This window comes from Alternaria postmessia (assembly GCF_024291825.1).
Source record: "Alternaria postmessia strain BMP 2775 chromosome Unknown scaffold_124, whole genome shotgun sequence".
Taxonomy (NCBI): Eukaryota; Fungi; Ascomycota; class Dothideomycetes; order Pleosporales; family Pleosporaceae; genus Alternaria; species Alternaria postmessia.
This window is the reverse complement of record NW_026260197.1, coordinates 1-19,646: the sequence shown is the minus strand read 5'-3', so window position 1 is coordinate 19,646 and position 19,646 is coordinate 1. Positions and strand designations below refer to the sequence as shown.

Here is a 19,646-nt window from a genome sequence, read left to right as displayed (position 1 = left end):
GGGCGGCGTAGGCGAGCAAACAAACACGAAAGAAGTGGCAGTCGCAGTCGTGGGGTCAGTAGGGAGAAGAAAAGGCAGACGATGGTACTAGCGATGGATCGCAGCCATGGTGTGTGCTGTCGACTGCCACCCGGTGTCGTGCGTGTGGTCTTGTGCACGTTCGCCCTCCACAGTGTGGTAGGTTTGCGGAGAGGCAGAACAGGTCCAAGCTCGGTTTTCCTGCACGGCGCCCATGACGCGCATCCTGCGTGTCGCGCCTCGAACATCAATCGGCCCTGTCCTTAGCACTTGGGTAGCGCCATCTCCAGCTGCTTCATAGTGCGTGCACTTCGACGGCGCGATACCCACCCCGAATATCTTGAAATATCAACACCACGAGTCAATGTCGCCAGAGTGAGCAGGAGCCACCCCTTTGCTCCTTCCATCTCCGCTCGCCACGACAATGCGCAACTTCTCCCTCGAGCCATGAAGACGCCCACTCTCCTTCACATAACGCGCTGCAGTCATGGCGTCCCGAATCGTCGCGGAGCCCCTGGACCCGCGCGACGGCTTCAATTGGGTGTTCCTGGTTGAGCTGCTCATCTGCGGCATCCTGACCATCTTCTTCCTCTTCTACTTCAACCGCCTCTTCGCGACCCTCGTCTCCTACGGTATCCGCGCATACACTTGGCGCACCTTCAACGCCTACATCGACATCACCTCGCTGCAAATCTCTCTACTGGGCGGTCGCCTCTTCTTCAAGGATATTCGCTATCATGGTCATAACGAGACAATACTGGTTCATGGCGGATACATCACCTGGAACTATTGGTTACGGAGGGTCAAGGACGCGGGTGTATATACTGACGGCGACCCTTCCTCGGAACCCGACACTAGCAGCGAGCGTACACCAAGCACGCCCAGGAGCCGGTCTGACAGTCGAAGTGGGAATTTGGACAAGGCAGAAAAGGGAGGCAAGCAGACGCGGAAAGAGCTACCATGCCGCTTTTCCATCAAAATCTATGGAATTGAAGCCTTCATGTACAACCGGAGCCCTGCGTACGACGGTATCATAGACGCGGTCAAGAAGAAGGCGGAAAGCGCTGCCCAGGATGAGAAATCGCCCGAGGGATCCGTGGCCGACTACGAGAAGACCGAGAAAGACGAGCATCATCGCCACAACAAGCTGAAGAAGCAGCATACCGAAGGCGACAACAACGTTACCCGACCCGTTACCGGCCAATCGACCTCGTCAAATCCCAAGAAAGCCGACATACCAGCCTTCCTCAAACTCCTCCCTGTTCACATCGATATAGTGAAGGGCGCCATCGTCGTTGGAAACGAGCACACGCTGGCCGTTATAACTGCTCAATTCGAAAAAGCGACTGGTACCATCGATGCGTCTACATGTGGCCCCTTGGACGTTTACCAGCAGCTTTTCAACTTCCAAGTCACGCATCCCGTCGTTCATATGAAGCCCAATCCCGATTACAAGATTGGACAACTCGACTCAGCTGTACAGTACAAGCAAGAAGCAGCTGGAGGTGTGCCAGAAGATTCCATAATCGAGAAAGAGGCACGGCACAGGAGACACTGGCGCTGGCTGAGGAGAATTCCAAATTTGGCTGGAATCTTTTCCAGAGACTCAGATTCCATCCATACTCACACCAGGTCAGGCACCGCTAACAATCCACCTTTGAACTCTCAATGGCACTTCCCCGGTCGCGAACGGTGGAAAGGCCTGGCAAGATACCTCGACGATACCACCAACGACGGCCACGGCGAGTGGGATGGCATCGAATACGCCAAGACGTCGTTGATTGCTGACTGCCCTTGTGTCAACGTCTCCTTCTACTGGGACGTTCCTGGCCCTGTACCAAACGATATCGACCACAGCAGGCACATCGATCCCGCGCGACCGTACGACATCAACGGAAGCATTCCGCCCGACTACGGCATGGACATACAAATATTTGGAGGCACTATAAACTATGGACCTTGGGCAGACCGGCATCGCGGCATCTTCCAGAACATGTTCTTTCCTGGCAATCGTGTGGATGCTGTCCCAGCGACACCCCTGAAGGCTGGCGACCTCCGTGTACAGACCGTGTTCAAACTTTTCCTCAGCATCGAAAATGATACCGTGTTGCGCATACCGATCCGCGAATCATCCAAGGATTGGAAGTGGAAGGGAAAAGCACACACGTTGAATGCACGCGAAAAGCCTGGGGACAAAAATAAGAGTAAAGCAAAGGCATACCTCAGAAGGGGAAAGCGAAGAGACAACACTGGTGCGCAAAATGTTCGCCCTTTCGCATGGATTGATGTCAAGATAGCCGAGCAAACCACCGTCAATTATGTCATGGATATGTATGCCTCAAAACAAGGATACCAGAGCAAAGTGGACGTCGATATCGCCAGTACTGAGATCTCGTCCAGTGTCAATCATGGTCTTTTGTGGCGCTCTGGCGCCATTGCGCTTGACTGCGACCTTTCTAATCCTTTAGGTTGGAATACATTGCGGAAATGGCTGTTCAACATCAAATGTCAAGATTTGGAGTTGTTCCTCCTCAGAGATCACATGTTTCTGATCATGGATCTCGTCGCTGACTGGGGCTCGGGTCCGCCGCCCGATTACTTTCTTTTTGTGCCTTTCCAGTACCTGCTCAGCGTTGACTTCTCCAACTTCAAGTTGTACCTCAACACCAACGACTCCAACATAATAAACAACCCATCTGACCTGGAAGACAACAATTTCGTTATCCTGTCCGGTCAGAACTTGCAAGGAGATGTATCCATACCACTGGACAAGTTCCGGCCACTTGAAAATGAAATCAAGTTTGACGTTAAAGGTCAGAATCTAGGTCTCGAAGTTTTGATGCCTCAGAAAAACACATTGCAAACATTCGTACAATCGCCAAAAGTAGCGCATCTGGGCGGGCTTACTTTGAGCGGAAGTCATACCTTCATGACTGAGACATCGCCCATGAATACCGACAGGCTTTTCATGGACATCCAAGGTCATAAGCTCAACCTTGAACTATACGGTTGGCTCATCCATCATTTCATGAAGATCAAAGACAACTACTTTGGCGATGACATGCACTTCAAGACACTGGAGGAGTTCCAGGGGCTACCAAGTACTGTTCTAGCAGCAGACGGGACCCAGGCAGACATACAACCAGCCAAGCTCTCGAACGACCTGGACGTAATACTGTCTATCTACGCGGACGAATCATGCGTACTACTACCTGCCAATCTGTACGCAGCAGAGCGTGGCATCCGAGCCGATCTCCCGTTCGCATCCGCCGATCTGAGGTTTACCAACTACTACATGGATCTGATGGTCAACTTTAGTCCTATCAGTATCTCCCTCGGAGGCTTAGTACCAGACGCTGAGGTACCCAACGAATTTACAAGCGGGCCTACCGAGCTCTTTGTTGACTCCACGATCATTTTTGGACATCGTCTTTTTGGACTCCCACCGATCGAGCCAACCTATTTGTGCAGCTGGGAATTCGAAGTAGGAATGATCACGGGCGATTGCACATCCGAATTCGTCGAAACTGCAGCAGGAGCAGCGCGCTCCTTTGGGTTTACTCTCGACGACGATGAGAACACGCTTCCTCTGACCGAAATTCCGATAATCCATGATGCTACTTTCTTAAAACTGAAGACACACGACATCAGCGTCTGTGTCCACATCGCCCAGGAAGCGTTGTTGCTCAAGACGAGTCCCGTGAGTCTCAACTTCAACGATCTCGCTGGAACTACATTCTCTCAGAGGCTCAATGTCTTGATACCGGACTTTACGATCAGTGCCGTTCCGTCCAAGTCCGTATCGCATCATAGAGCGCGCTCCAAGGAGAAGGAAGCTGTCACTACCCAGGCCTATCTTCAAACCACTGTGTCATTGAATCTGTTGACTCGGAAACTGGACTTTTCAGAGGAGCGCGCGCAGCAGCAGGCTCACATGCGGTTGCACGATAAACGGACTAACCGCACTCGCTTCATGCTTGGTGACGAGCGAGTCTCGTCTTCACATCTAGATGACACGAATCGACAGAATCTGCGTACACCAGCAATGCAATACCCGGACGTGCCTCATCCAATCTTCTTGTACCAGCCGCCTCACCATGCCAGTTCGATCACATCGTCCAAACAATCCTCGACTGCTTCATCCTCCAAAGCGCGACGAATGCACCCAAGTAGCAAGCGATCGTCTCCAGCCATGTCGTTTTCCAGCAGCATCAGATCTGCGGTCAGGCGGAAGGCAGACAAGACGACTGCAGGTAGCAGTGATAGCCGGACCCTTCTGAGTGGATCACCAAAGCCGACGGACTCAACTCACCGCCCCTACTCGTCCTTCAGGAATGATGAGCGTGTCGAGCACGACTGGACTCCTTCGTCTGTCGCACTGTCTAGCAGTCTCGCCGTACCCTATTTTCCGTTTGATCAGATCGAACCGGATCTGTCAGATGTTCCTTCCTTCCCTACGATGCCCTCTAGCAATAGTTTCCTGGAGGTGGACGACGTTGTCTTCAACGATGTGTCAACGAAGCATTTGGATGAGAGCTTCGCCCACAGTAGCATACTGATTAGTGCAGAGCCAGGCATACGCGTCTTTTGCACCCCAGAATTTGTCACATGTGTCTCGAGCCTAATCGAACTAGTTCAACCTAGGCGCCCTGAAGATCTGCTGGACGACTTCCAAGTCAATGTCATGACTAAGATCCTTGAGAACCGCAACCGATTAGAAGGCAAAGGCAGCTCAGTCGAATTCAGTGTTCGCATACCTTTTACGCACGTTCGATTCCAGCACACTTTCCAAGCTCACTCCATGAATGAGACGGGGCAGGATCAGTATGATATCATCCTGAACAAGCTTGCGCTGGCAGCAAGGATCAAAAAGTTTCCTGGCGAAAGAGCTGGTGAGAACTCGCTTTCGTTACATACCACTTTGGGCTCACTCGGTCTTTCCGTGACCGAGCGCGATCTTTATGACATGGGTGGAGGAGTTGCTATCCAGGCTGAAATCAGGGACGTTATGTTGTGGATGATGCAATGCAAGGAAACTTCGGTGAACGTCTCTTTCAGGTCGTTAGAGAACGCCGTGGCAAGCAAGAAGGTCGAGTACCTAGCAGCGCTCATCCACCGGACGACTCTTTTGTCTGAGAAACTGATTACAAGATTTGCTGAAGTCGAGCAAAGGCAACAACATCGACTACGCTATCTCGCCTGGTATCTCACAAGCGTACAAGACCAATACTCAGATCCCGCCTTTCTTACTAAAGCATCTTATGCCCTTCGAGCGGCTAGAGACCACCTGCGGAGTCACGATTCTTGGAAGATCATTTCCCGATTTCGGTATACCTGGCAATGTCTTCCACAGGTCGAGAAAGACGCTATTCTTGGCGACTGTTCGCAGTCTGATGTGGCATGCCCTGTCAATGCTGAAGAAAAGATCATCGGGATGTGGGATCAGTGGCGTACTTGGGATCTAGCGCATGTAAAGAAGAGCCTTGCGATGAGGCTGCTTTTCGGACATATCGAAGAGCCGCTTCCAACCTCAGACTCCGCACCTGTACATGTCGACATCAGGTCAGCAGAGATCAAGTTCATCATTGACCCTGGTCCAAGACAGAGCGAAATATCTCTAGGTCTCCTAGTCTTGAACATCGTCTTGCTACCCCCAGCGCAACCTGATGGACTGATGGTGGTAGATGCCGGCGCTCTGAAGAAGTCTACAGTCGTTCAGATCAGCTCCGGAGATACGTCACTACATGTCCAGTGGGAGATCTGCGAGCTTGCAGAATCATTACTAGAACTGTTCCAGAAAGAGAACTTGAGAGCAGCGAAGAAGACGAAGGCCGCAACCCCACCATCAAGACAAATCTCGAAACCTACATATGACCATGATCTTCAGGTGGTATTCGCAACAGATAAGGTCCAGATAACGCTGGACACTATCAACCTCCGGAGCATCAACACGGGCAGAAGCATGCGATTCTCTTTCCTTGATGCAGATAGTAGAGCATCGGAACTCGGAGAGATCATGTCCGCTCATCTTCACGTCGACGTTGCTGTGAGTGAGCTGTCATCTCGATCCCGGATTTTGGCCAAAACGCAGTTCGAACAGCCGAGTATCTACTTTGCCATGATAGAGCACGAGGGCGAGAACAAAACACCCAATGAGATCAAGGTAGCAGCCGCAAGCCACAAGATTATTGTGAAGGTGCAAGAGGACATCTTAGGCCTCATTGAAGTCGCGGACAACGTGCTGAAGGACGAGGCCGCGTATTTCCATCGACAATCAGCGAACATGAAGCGATTTACGAGCACGACCCCGAAGGATGACAAGCCCGACAAGGTTTCCACTCAGCTTCCCAACATCTCACTCGCACTTTTCATGGACGCATATCAAATCGAAATTGCTGTTCTTCAACCTCTTGGATGGTCGATCACAGGCTCGTCCGGACGTATCGCTGTCATTCCAGCCTTGGGTAAGCATGTCACCTTGCAAGTAGACTACGACCTCGAAGCGAACTTCCATCGGCTATACAGTACGTCGAAAGAAGGTTCACACGTTATCAGCTCGCTTGAGCTACCTCCACTCAATGGAAGACTGTCAATTACCCAGACCGAGAAAGAGACCAAGGTTCTGGCGTCCGGAATCGTCGACAAGGTACATGTCCAGGCTTCAGAGATCCAGTCTTTCGTCGCGACCCTCAACAAACCAGAAATGTCCCACATGTTCCAGGCGGTTCAAGATGATGTCGGGGTTTTGAAGACGCATATTGAGGAGTTGTTTCCACCTTCAGCAAGCTCTCCAGTAGTCAAAGCTCCTACGTCTTCACCGGATATCTTGTTCGATGTGCGGATGACGCTGCACGGAATGCATGTTTCAGCTAGCGCCCCTGGCCAGCATCCAGACTCGCCAACGGCAAATCTCGCGTTCAGGGTATCCACAGTTCAGCTTAAAGCCACAAACATCGATTCAGATCAGAGCATCATGATGTATCCCGAAGCCGTGGTGCGGATCCACGAAGTTACCATCGATATGAACCTCAAGGATCAAGACTCGGTTCGTCGATGTGGTAATCTCACGTTCGGAGCCGTTTTCCAGGCAACTACCGAGAAAGACTCTGAACCTACCCGCAGGGTCTATAGCCTCCGAAGCTCGGGTCTGGAAGTGAATGTCTTCGCAGACACTGCATCAGCGGTGGTAGACGTGGTGAATCATCTCCAAGACAAGATTAAGGATTTGGACCTCTCCAAAGAGAAAAAGTATCTACGTCGTCTCCGGCACACGAAGAGTAGAATCTCTCACCGACGTGACCGGAGTCTCAAAAGCGATGCTCATCAAGACTCCGACAGCATCAGCTCAGGAGCCCTCTTTACATCGACGTACTCTTTGGAACTCCTTGACCTACAAGTCAGCTGGATCGTTGGAAACTCTGTCGCTCCTTTCCCGCAAAACGAGATTCACGATCTTGTGCTTTCTTTCGGAAAGATCGACCTGTCAACACAGAAAGACGATGCCGCGCGCTTGATGGTTGAAGATATGCGGTTACAGATGGTACCGGTGTCGGCGAGTAAGAAGGTGCGATCGCTCAACTCAGCGTTATTGCCCAAGATGGTGTTCAACGTAGCGTATGCGTCCACAAAAGATACGCGTAAGCTAGCATTCTATGCTGCCGGCAAATCACTCGATCTCCAGCTAGACTCACACTTCGTCTTACCCGGAAACGTCATTGAGCGCTCTATTGCCCTTGCTGGTAAGAAGTTCCGCAAAGCTTCTGCTAATTGGAACATGACACCCACGACGACTGGTGCACAACGAAAGAATCCTTTCGGAAACAAACGTCTTGCATCGCTGACCGCTGATGTCAATTTTGCCGGAGCTGTTGTACATATCCACGGTAGTGATAAAGCGCCAGTACAAGGCGCTTCCGGTCGGGCTCAGCAGAAGGGACGCTATAGCCAGTTCGTAGGAGACGAGTCAAAGAGCAGTATGGCGTTACGAGCTCCAGGTGTGGCAGTACGCGTCGAGTATACAGATGACGGGAACGATCCTTCTCTGAACGCCGAGCTTCGTGTTGATGGATCAACCAACACGTTACTGCCGACTGTCGTGCCTATCATCATCGACATATCGGATAGCATCAAAGCTGTAGTCCGCGAAAAGGATGACGATGATGAGGCTGCATCACCTGAACAGTCTCAAGACCAGTCAAAGCCGACTGCCAAATTACTCGAAGAAGACAACATCATCACAGCAGACCCTACCACCATCTTAGGCAGGACAAGACTCAACTTGGGACTTCGGATTTGCAAGCAAGAGTTCAGTCTCAGTTGCCAACCCATTGCTCGTGTCACAGCGATCGCCAAGGTCGAGGATATATACATCACGGTCAACAGCGTCAAATCTCAAGAGCATGGTCACTTCTTTGCTGCGTCAGCCACGTTTGAGAAACTGGTGACTACTGTTCGGCACGTATACTCTCGTGAGTCTACGTTTAGTTTGGACATGGAGTCTATCGTGATTTCCTTGATGAACAGCAAACATCTCAGCGGCACCAGTGGTATTTCGGCGATCCTCAAGATCAACCCGACCGCTCTCCAGATCAACGCGCGCCAACTGCAGGATTTCCTATTATTCCGAGAAATCTGGGTGCCGCCAGAGATCCGTCGGGCTTCGAAACCTTCGTCACCAAGCGCCAACTCAGAACCACAAGAGTTTCTCATACAACGCTATCAGCAAATCGCTGCCGGTACCGCTTTTCCTTGGAATGCGAATGTGGCTATCGCAGACGTCAAGGTTGATTTAGATTTGGGTCAATCGATCGGAAAGTCATGGCTACACATTCACAACTTGTGGGCGTCGTCCAAGAAGACCACTACCTCGGAACAGAACCTGTGTGTTGGTGTTGAGAAGATTGGTATCGAAAGTACGGGTCGCACGAGTGGCTTCATTGAGCTGCATGAGACTAGAGTACGCACGTCGATTGGATGGCCATTACAAGAACCAGGCACTCGTCAAGCACCACTCATTCAGGCATCAGTTGCTTTCCGTCAGTTACGTGTAAGGACTGGGTTCGACTTCCAAGCTTTCGTGATGGCAGATATCGCAGATTTCGGCTTCCTGATGTACAACGTCCGCCCTGAGGGTGACGATACACAAGATCGGCTGGTTGCTATACTTGACGGTGGCAAGGTGCACGTATTTTGCCATGCTACGAGTGCTGCACAGGGTCTTGCACTATGGCAAGCGATTGAACGGCTGATCCAAGAGAACCGACAAGCGTACAAGCAATCTCTCCGAGATATTGAGAAGTTCCTGCGTCGCAAATCATCGTTGCCTGAGCCATTCACACCCCCAGGATCGAACAGTCAGCTTCTTACAAAGCCGGACAAGGACAACTTCAAAGCACCCATCTCACTGCATACCGATGTTGTCGTCACACTACGGTCAATCAGATTTGGTGTCTTCCCATCAACATTCATAGACAACCAAGTCCTGATGCTGGAAGCCGGCGATATGCAAGCACGCTTTGCTGTTGCACTCGAGAAGAAGACCAAGATTCACTCCAGCCTCGGCATGACGCTTGGTCAACTTTCCGTCGCACTGGCTTCCGTACCAACACCAAAAAAGAGCAAACCCGTGACCGAGCTCACAGTTGAAGATGTGTCGGCAAGCGTCAGCTCCGCACGTGGCGGCACAATTCTACGTGTACCCAAGGTCATCGCTACAATGCACACCTGGCAGGTACCCAAGGGAACACACATCGACTACCTGTTCCGTAGCTCGCTCGAGGGCAAAGTTGACGTTGGCTGGAACTACTCACGTATCTCTTACATACGCACCATGTGGTCCAACCACTCCCGCACCCTCGCCTCCCGCCTTGGCAAGCCACTTCCAGAATCCAACATCAAGATTAGCACATCCCAAACCCTCCAAGACGATCCGGATGCCTCCGCTCCCGACCCCAACGCCGCCGGTAAGACGGCGATACCGTCCAACCGCCCCCGCGCTCCCTCCGTTTCGCCAGACGGCCAGGAGAAAATTACTGCTGTAGTCAATGTTCCACAGTCGCGCTACGAGTATACGCCATTAGAACCGCCGCTGATTGAGACGCCGCAATTAAGGGATATGGGCGAGGCGACGCCACCTTTGGAGTGGATTGGGCTGCATAGGGATCGCCTGCCGAATGTTACGCATCAAATTGTTATTGTTACGTTGTTGGAAGTTGCCAGGGAGGTGGAGGAGGCTTATGAGAGGATTCTGGGGAGCAGCTAAGTGGAGCATCAAAGGCGTTTATGCCTTCTGAGTTTAATTATGTAGAATTATTGGCAAGGCGTTTAGAGTGAAGGGACTGGTACATTGGGTGAAATGGCGTTTCGGAAAAATCGTCAGAGTTTGTGAAAATATCTAAATTAGCATGTACATACTTATTGGCGCTATTGAAAGTTCAAATAGTGCCGTTTTTCCTGAACAACCAAACCGTTCTGTGTGCTCAACTAGGTTTGCTATGAAAGGAAGGAGACGCGTCGCGTGATGACGTCACGCGCTGATGGCTCGCCAACCGAACGACGAACCCTCGATCTGCCATATTCCTTTCTTCACACTTTGATCCCAGTATTTGAGCTTCCGTCTCAACGATAACCAGATGGATGCAATTTCTAGGTCAAGGTCACCTTCGTAGCCAACATATATGCTACGCCAATTTACGCGGATCACCTGCCTACCTTCGCGTATGGAATCACCAAATCTTGTACCACATACCAGCGGATCTCAAGGCGCAAGATGCTCTCCAAGGCAAAACTTCGGGTTTACCAATCGCCAATCAAACTTCGTTGCCTCTCTCGTATCGAGAACAGTCTGTTGGACCGGCCCTTAACAGCGAGACCCCATGAACTTTTCTAGTATATCTCGACTCCATCGGAGCAACACACCGAAACCATTTCGTCGCGTCGTTGGAGATTCTATTGGCATTGCCACTCTGCCAAGGAGCCCTCGAAAGTAGCTATAACGAGGTGGCGCATATATCCATGGACTTTACGCTGCAATCGCAGACCAACGACAAACACGTCCGGTGAACATCGGCAGGCTGTCGGATAGGATCCCGCCAATAATTGTGTCTTCAGCACTCATGGTACAGGACGGAGCCTATGACACTCACAAGGCGCTGTACCGGATATGTGGGCCATGGGCTGATACGAGTTATGCGGCGTACGATCTTGCTGGTGTCAGGAGCATGTCCCAGTTCTACAGATTGCGCAATTGTCCTCAACATCCATCCTGCTGTCACAGCGGGCACTTAGCAACCGGAAGATCTCCAAACGCAGTCCATCACCTGGAGAACATTGACTCTTCTTTTCACCGGTAACCTGGAGTGGGATACTATTTCTTTCTGGAATCGGCTAGGTGCAGACTTAGGTAGGGCTTAGACAGATGAAGCTTGTGTCAGCGCTATTCGGTATCCTTGAATCTTCGTACTACAACCTGCGCCTTGTCTTATATCCGGTCTTACACGAAGACCAATCACGATGCCTCTAGCTTGTCACGATGTCCTTATCTGGTTCGCGCATTGTGTACAGCCAAGCTGATCTAAAAATCATCGCTTACAAGTGCAGCCCCGCGGATGTAGAGTAAGCAACTGAGCCTCAGACTTCGATAATATAAGACCACGCTTCGCTCACGTTCGCAGGTCTCGATCCGCATGGAAACCGCTACTGAGTTCGAGATCGCGGCTCAGTCAGTGGTGTTACTATAGGGTCTTCCTGCGTTACCACTGCTAATGCTCTTAGCTGCAAACTTGGCTCAAATCGTGGTTGTGCAGGTGTGCTGACTGGTAGTGAACGGCCGCGAGACCTCAACCTTTGGCTCTTTCCAACTACCAAGCTCACCACATCTTTGACGCGACATTAAACGAGACCGATCACGCAGCATCCGATTGCAAGATCCGAACATAGCGGGCTTCTCCTTTGTGAACAGAACGCATGGCCCAGACCACGCCTGGCTTCAATATCACCCACACACCAGAAGCCTTCCAATGGCTAGAATGCTATAAAACTTTGCAATGTACTTCCATAGTCTTTCCTATAGCACCTCATAGACGACCCTCAGCGAAACGCGTTGTTTACCTGGCACTTGATAACAGATGGACGACACAACGACCCAGAATCCATCATCCCCCTCTGATATACTGCCCTTCGATAACCTCCACAACGACAAGATCGATACAAGCTCTGAGTCTTTGAAGTTCAGCCAAGGTCTTGCGGGCGTCGATCAGACCACGAACTACATGTTCGTTAATATCCTCATTATAACTGCCCTGTTCCCGATCCTGATCGCTCTGTGCTTTCGTGTTTTTGTTGCAGCGAGAAACGATCGCCGACGAATCTCAGCGATCGCTTCATGTAGGGGTCAAGAACTTTGGGCAAGGGATCGTTATGTGTACTGGGGAGCACTCAAGCGGCGCTTTCTTTATGCGCCAGTCGGGCCTACGAAATGTCGACAACCAGCGAAAGGCTCTACAGCTGGTACGACATCAGCCCCCTTACCCACTCGCGTCCATTCTTTGGTAATTGTCGTCTATATCCTCAGCAACATGGCGTATTGCCTGGTCGTCTCCGTACGTTCACGTCCCCAGATGGTGGCCGAATTTCGCGGCCGGTGTGGAACTCTTGCGACATTCAATCTTATATTCGCTGTTCTCTTTGCTCTTCGGAACAACCCTTTGATAAACCTCCTCCATGTCAGCTACGATACTTTCAACCTTTTCCATCGATGGACGGCGCGACTTGTTGTGGTAGAGGCTACTGCTCATGCCGCTGCTTTCCTGTACAACACATATCGGGCAACCCATGATGGGAAGAGTGGCTGGCATAGCGTGGGTTGGCTTCTAAAACAATCGTTGTCGTATCAGTGCGGTCTTGCAGCTTTTGTTGCATTTTTGTTTCTCATTATTCATTCCATCGGCCCTATTAGACGCTCTTTTTACGAGACATTCCTCTCTTTACACCGCATCGGCCTCGCAGTCGCGGTATCCGGTGTGTACTTCCATTTGGCGAAGCATGCTTTGCCACAACTGCCCTGGGTGTATCTGGTTATCATTTTCCTATCACTAGAGCCCTCGATCCGCATCGTTCGCATACTACGTTACAACTTTTCATGGAAAGAGAAGAAGTGGACCCTTGTGGGCCTGGAAAGATTACCTGGTGAGGCAACGCGTGTCACCTTTACACTTCCCCACTCGTGGAACGCCAACCCTGGATCACACGTTCAGATCTACATGCCGAGAATAGCACTAATGGGGTCACACCCGTTCTCAGTGGCTTGGTCCCAATCGTCCGGAGACGCGAATGCTTTGGCGGAAAAGGCACCCTTCAGCATCGACGACCTTGACTCGGAAAGCGGGCCTAGCACCATTTCGTGTGTTATTCGCTCACGCCAAGGAATGACAAGTTCCCTTTACAAGCTGGCGGCGAGATACCAAGACGCTCAGGTGCACCTGTGGGGAGCGATCGAGGGGCCATATGGTGGCTATCATTCTCTCGACTCGTATGGCACTGTTGTCCTCTTTGCTGGAGGAGTAGGAATCACACACCAGCTGTCTTTCGTCCGACATTTACTGAACGCGCACAACAGCAACATTGCCGCTACACAGAAGATTTCCTTAGTCTGGTGCATAGCCAGCCTCGATGCGCTGGAATGGGTGCGGTCGTGGCTTGATGAAATCGCGGCTATACAGCACTTTCGCGAAGTTGTGAGCATACGGCTCTACATTTCCAGGATGGTCTCCTTCGAGTTTGAAGGTCGGTCTATACCGGCGTACCTCGAAGTGAGACTGCAACGGTGCGAGGTACAGAGTGTACTGGATGGCGAGGTACTTGCACAGATTGGTGCTATGGCGGTTTCAGTGTGTGGGCCAAGAGGCTTCAGTGACAGCGTTAGGGCAGCTGTCAGACGTAGGGTGAGCGTACGGAGCATTGACCTTTTTGAGGAGGCGTTCTCGTACTGACCGACACCTTCGGTGGGATGGTAATCTATCGCCATGGCAAATTCAACAAGGCACGTGTACTCGTAGACTATACTCGGCTCGTTTGCCCGAGTTGATCTAAACAAGGCACTACTACAGTACGACATCATTGCGACGCTTGTTGGTCCAAGTGCTCGTAGTAACGCCAGAGTGGCACCATACCCGGCCGGGCCTAAGGTAAGTGTGTACCGTCGGAATATGACGCCACATAAGGTGACAACCCCAAGCTGGTACGCCCGTAGTGTCTTTCCGAGAGTTCACCCATGGCTGACATGTCTCAGCTCGTCTTTCGGTTGGAAACTTGGCCACTAAAATCAGGAGTCTCTTCTAATACCGTACGTGAATGTTAAAGTGTACTCGCTCTCGTTTGACCAAACAAACTACACTATGACAGAATTTTTTAGAACGAACTTTCACTGCATTTCGTTTTGTCGCAAATCACTGAGAGACCCTAGCACAAAGCATGTGGTTTGATAAGCAGAAACGAAGTATATATCAACAACTCTGAACCTAACTGGCATCTGATTCGGAGCCTACTTAAAACCACAAAAAGAGGACTCTGTATGTATCGCACTCCTCTGAGTCGTTATAAACGCCTCTATTTCGGTGGAAATGTACTACGGAGCCTTTTTTCTAATGTTACGCAGCAAACGCTCTCGCCTCTCCAAACCGAAGACATTATAATGTAGTACATATATCCATCAACTTGGTGCTATTTTATATAGAGAACTGGAAGATCCGGTAGCGTACGTCATCTGCATGTCTACCCTGTCGTGCAGGGTGTGATCCAGTCACGTATTGTATCGGGTCGATAAAGGCGATCTATTTTTGCTCTAAGTTCGAATTGAGTCGCAGTCTTCTTTTTGAATCGCATAATTTTCTTTTTTGTTTGTCGGTCATTCACTCTTCTGTCTTTCGTTTTGATTGTATGTCACTAATCTCGCTCAGTGGTGATGGCCTATCACGGTTCAGGTTGCCATGAACTTCTATTCTTGTCTCGAACCCGTCTACGAAGCAATAACCCCCTCCGATTAGTGCTGAAGCGGTATGAGGATGCGAAGCGCTCTGCAACATGGTGGGAGTGCACGTCACTGCCCCAACTTTCCAGTGCTCCTTCCTCACCGTCATCAGTGCAACGTCATCTATAATCTCACCACTGACTCACTTGCCAACTCTCGCAAAAGTGCCAACTCTCCATGACCGGGCATTCCAATGCTGAAGGGACTGCTAGACTATCTTTTCCTATTACCAGTAGTAGAGTGGATTCTCTCTCACTTGCGCTTTACTACCAGCAACCACCTGAACTCCTCCCACAAATCTACGCCGAAACCAACGTCAATCCCGATTCTTACTTCAGCAAACAAACCGACCAATTTACTCATTCTCTCCTCTTCAAACCATTCAACCAATCTCCATACGATGTCGGACCCCAACGCGACCAGCAATGGCCACGGCACTACCCAAGAAGCGTCCTTCTACCACAATTCTGTTGAGCTCGCTGATCTTGGTATCAAGCGCTTCGACCAAGATACCGCCGCAATTGGCGACCGCGACTTTGCCCTGCACGCCAACCAACCAGTCATCACCCGCGCCGGCCGTGCGCCCCGTGGTCTCGAAAGCCAAGTTCATGCTTGGAACACGTTTCAGTACACCACTGATGAGGTAGACAGCCGCGAGGAGCTCAAGGGTGATTTACACGGCGGACAGCTGCATCGCGAGAATAGAGCTGCGGCAAATCCGCAGGGTATGGCGCCGATGGATTTTAGTGGTGGTAGGGGTAGAGGTTTTGAGAGGGGAGGTCGAGCTGGTGCTAGAGGTGGACGAGCGGGAGGCGCCGGACGAGGTGGCGTCAGGGATGTCGGGCAGATGGAGGGACTATGTGCGGGTAGGAAGCCGGATTTCGATGCGCCGCCAATGGCCAAGGGTATGGCGGAGGAGATGGACAAGAGTATGTTTTGGGATGAACCTATCGTTTGAGTGATGGCGGCAATGCATCGTGTCAAGCTCATTGAAGGGTATTAGCTACGTCCAGTAATCGTTCATGCTGTTCGCCGCTGAAAGCACACCTTTCAGGTCGACACTGGGGAGACGGGAAATTATTACAGGGAATGTAGGAGGTTCTCCGTAGTTCACTGTAGTCGAACAGAAGCAGACGCACGTTCTCAAACGTTCCCTTGGCTCGAACCAAATCACTGAAAGTTAGGCCATGATCTCTTCTTTTGTTATTAATACTTTCTCATCATACTGTCCGTCTATCATACGCTCTTCCTTAATCAGTCTCGCTCGAAAAGCTGCGAGAAACCACCTGCCTCATCTCTCTCCATCCCCTTCTTTCAACTCATATACGTGATAACTTAGCTAACTGTTGAGACATTAACGAGTAAACATATAGATCTAGTTAGTCAACTTACGTCTAGTTCTTCCCGATAATCGCTGGCGGCTTATCGACAAACACAAATTGATCCAGGCTGCAAGTTGGTACTAGAAGCAATGCAGCGGCCAGGGCAATTTGCTACACAATAGCTGGTGGCATGAACTGTGCCGCAAGCGACACCTGACAGAACCCCACCACCAGGTAGAGCAGTAGTAAGGGCGATGAGCAGGAGGAAAGGCACGAGGATGAGGGCCTGTGAATGCATCGTTGGTTGAGACGTATGTTCTTGTAAGCTATTGTTCGGCGAGACAGATGAAAGAGCAGAGAAAGACCGAACAAGATTGAGGATATGAATTCTACCACAATGCAGGCGCGTTCAAAAGTTGATCTAGGCAAGCAGTATTTGAGCTGATGATTCCAACCAGTACCGTGCAATGGGAGACGCATGCCATACTCAGACCATCCTATATTGCATTCCCAATCCAGAAACTTTCCGTTCACACTCAACATCAACACGTTCTCCTCCACCTCCCTTGTGATATTCTTCTGATTGGCCTGCACAGATTTAAGATGAGTGAGACTTTGCAATTTGAGTGGCAATTGACTCACCGCTTATGCGCCTCCCCCTCCTCCTCCTTGCTGCCAGGGACAGTCGCACCACACATAGCCAGTTGCCTGCTTGCAGGTTCCAGGGCAGCCTTGTACACAAGTGTTCCACGGGGCGACAGCACCGCATTCCACAACGACAGAAGGAGTGGCAGCAGCGAACGCGGTCGTGATGAGGCCTAGGGTGGCGAGCATCATGGTTGCAAAACGGGCGTGCATGTTGGGCTAGAATGAGGTAAAGCTGAATGAGGCTTGCAGATATGTAGGATACCTCGGAGGATAATACAAGAAGAGTTGGGACGAAGAGGTAGTTACAGGGAAGGAAATTGGTTCTTTATGTTTGAGAAGTCGGACAATACGAAGCAAGGAGTCCATCCCTTGCGACGGCAGAAACGGGCTGATATTGAGGCACAGTCACTTGGGCGGCGTAGTACGTCCATTGGAGATGAGATCTACAAAGGGCAGAACATTGACATACGTAACTTGAATGCTTTTGGATTATTTGAATGTAACAGTGGCATGAAAGTCCTGACCTGGGTGGTTGGAATCACCAGCGCCAAGGATAAGCTGACACATGCTGATGTGACAATACCACAATTTTCGCATGTACCACTCAGACGGGAGATTTCCAAACTCGGTGAAAAAGATTCGCTCCCTTGCTGAACCTGGAGTGAAGTGATGGCAGCGGGTATGTAAAACGTGACGGCTGACGCATGGCGCTACTGTATACCAGTAAGAAATTCAGGAAATGCGGAGACGACATGCCCGCCCCCTGAGGCTAGAACAACATCGATGACGCTCAAGTCTTCTTGAAATGTCGGTGTATGAGCCCACACAAGCTCTCCCACAACACCTGATCCGTGCCTCTTAACCACTCAACGACGACCTCACGTGCCAAGTCCACGACCCGAATACGAAATGCTAGCTCAATCTTTCGATCTTGCTTCATGTCAACGAGACCTTCTCTTTGATTACGTTCGTATGCGCGGCGATATGAGCGACTCCACACGTTTTGACTAGCTTCGCCGATGCCAGTCGAAGTAACAGCGTCCCACGTCCAGGTTAGATCGAGCGATGAAAGCTGGGTGTTGATAGCGTCTTTGGCTGTCTGCGGCTCGACTGAAGGTGGTAGTGCGATGGGATAAGATGTTGGGAACGGTAGGAACTCATTGGCCATCTTTTCGATTCGTGCGTGGCTCTGAATGCGGTTAGCATATTCCACTGGTAGCTCAAACGTGTTAGATAGCACCTACATTTCGTGGCCTGAGGTCTCCGAAGCTCCACGCGACAATCCATCGCTTGGTGCTGGACCCAACATCGATATCACCAACCGCCCAATTTGTGATGCCGTGCTTCTTCAAGAGGTTGATGATGGCCTTTGCGCTTTCCATTTTGCCGAACATACTAGTATACCACTGCACCTTTTCCCTGAGGACAAGACTCTCGTTGACAATCTTCGTCACGAAGCCAAGATCACCACCGAGACATACCATTTCGTTCTCTGAGCCTGTACATACGGCGTTGGGCTTCCAGCTCTTTCCCTCACCCTTCAAGCTGGACTGCATATCGGACACATCGTTAAAGAAGGGTGGGTTGCAGATGGTAAAATCGAGACGATCAACCCCGAGGGCTGCGAGAGGGACAAGAGGGTTTAGCTCCGTGGTTTGGAGCAACTTGGTACGCGTCATAAGATTGTTGAGAGCAAGGTTGCGGGCTGCGGAGTCAAAGCTCTTCTTGTCGATATCTGTAGCGCACATTGACCAGTTTGGACGCGATCTTAGGCACAGCAAGGTATATATGGCGGATGCTCCAGTACCGATATCCAAGCCCTGAACCTGGCGATTTGGATCATATCTGCTGGAGTAGTCTGGCGATGTGGAGTCGATTAGACCTTGCAGCCAGGCCACATAGTTCCAGCGATTGGGGATTGGTGGACACAGGCGATCATCTGGCACGTCAAGTTCAAGACCGAAGTCTACTCTTAGAATCGCTTTGGAGAGGGCCTGGGTAGTACTGGGATCTTGGAAATCTAGTTTACCCGACGTGCGCTGCCATAGTTGTTTGAAGTCTTTATCGCTCTTCGCGAGGGCCTTGAAGTCGACGGTGACGTATGGCGGGCGCTGTGCGAGGTTCATGCCGTCTTCTGACATGACTACTAAATTGACTGGGGTGTCATGAATTGTCGTGCCGTGTTCTGGTGATGGAAACAGTGGACCCGCAAATAAGTGCAAAGCTGACGCTCGGGCCAGTCTACCTAACTATAGGGCCTTCTATAACTAAGCGCTCTATACCTATAATATAGTTATATATAATAATTTCCTGTATATTAAAGATAGTAATAATAAGTATAACGATAGAGCTTTATATATTAGAGTATAGAAGTTAAAAGAAGAATATTGAAGTCTATATTTAGATATTTTCTAAAGTTTAAATTCTATAGTTTAAAACTTTAGTTACCTACTATTAACTATAGTTACTTTTACTAAAACTATACTTTTTTTCTAATATTAAGCTTTATGTTACACGGGGTTAGGCTATACTTCTCTAGGCTCGGTCCGTACTAAGGCGAGGTAGACTAAAGCGGTAGTCCGTGAGGTATCGTATGGAATGATCAGGTGGAAAAGAGTTATCGTTGTAACCAA

General features: G+C 50.4%; 3 protein-coding genes across 3 annotated transcripts; 2 read left to right on the top strand and 1 right to left on the bottom strand.

Annotated features, from left to right (window-relative positions):
* Positions 1-505: 505 nt before the first annotated feature.
* On the top strand, positions 506-10,279 carry J4E82_010412 (uncharacterized protein; the record flags this gene model as incomplete). The annotated part of the gene is made up of 1 exon (XM_051736624.1): positions 506-10,279. One exon carries the CDS (start codon positions 506-508, stop codon positions 10,277-10,279), a length of 9,774 nt encoding a protein of 3,257 aa, XP_051583605.1.
* Positions 10,280-15,443: 5,164 nt separating this feature from the next.
* Positions 15,444-16,001, top strand: J4E82_010411 (uncharacterized protein; the record flags this gene model as incomplete). Its single annotated transcript, XM_051736623.1, has 1 exon — positions 15,444-16,001. The coding sequence occupies one exon, from the start codon at positions 15,444-15,446 to the stop codon at positions 15,999-16,001; it is 558 nt and encodes a 185-aa protein (XP_051583604.1).
* Positions 16,002-17,803: 1,802 nt separating this feature from the next.
* J4E82_010410 (uncharacterized protein) lies at positions 17,804-19,154 on the bottom strand (the record flags this gene model as incomplete). The annotated part of the gene is made up of 2 exons (XM_051736622.1): positions 17,804-18,202; positions 18,258-19,154. The coding sequence occupies 2 exons, from the start codon at positions 19,152-19,154 to the stop codon at positions 17,804-17,806; spliced, it is 1,296 nt and encodes a 431-aa protein (XP_051583603.1).
* Positions 19,155-19,646: the final 492 nt, after the last annotated feature.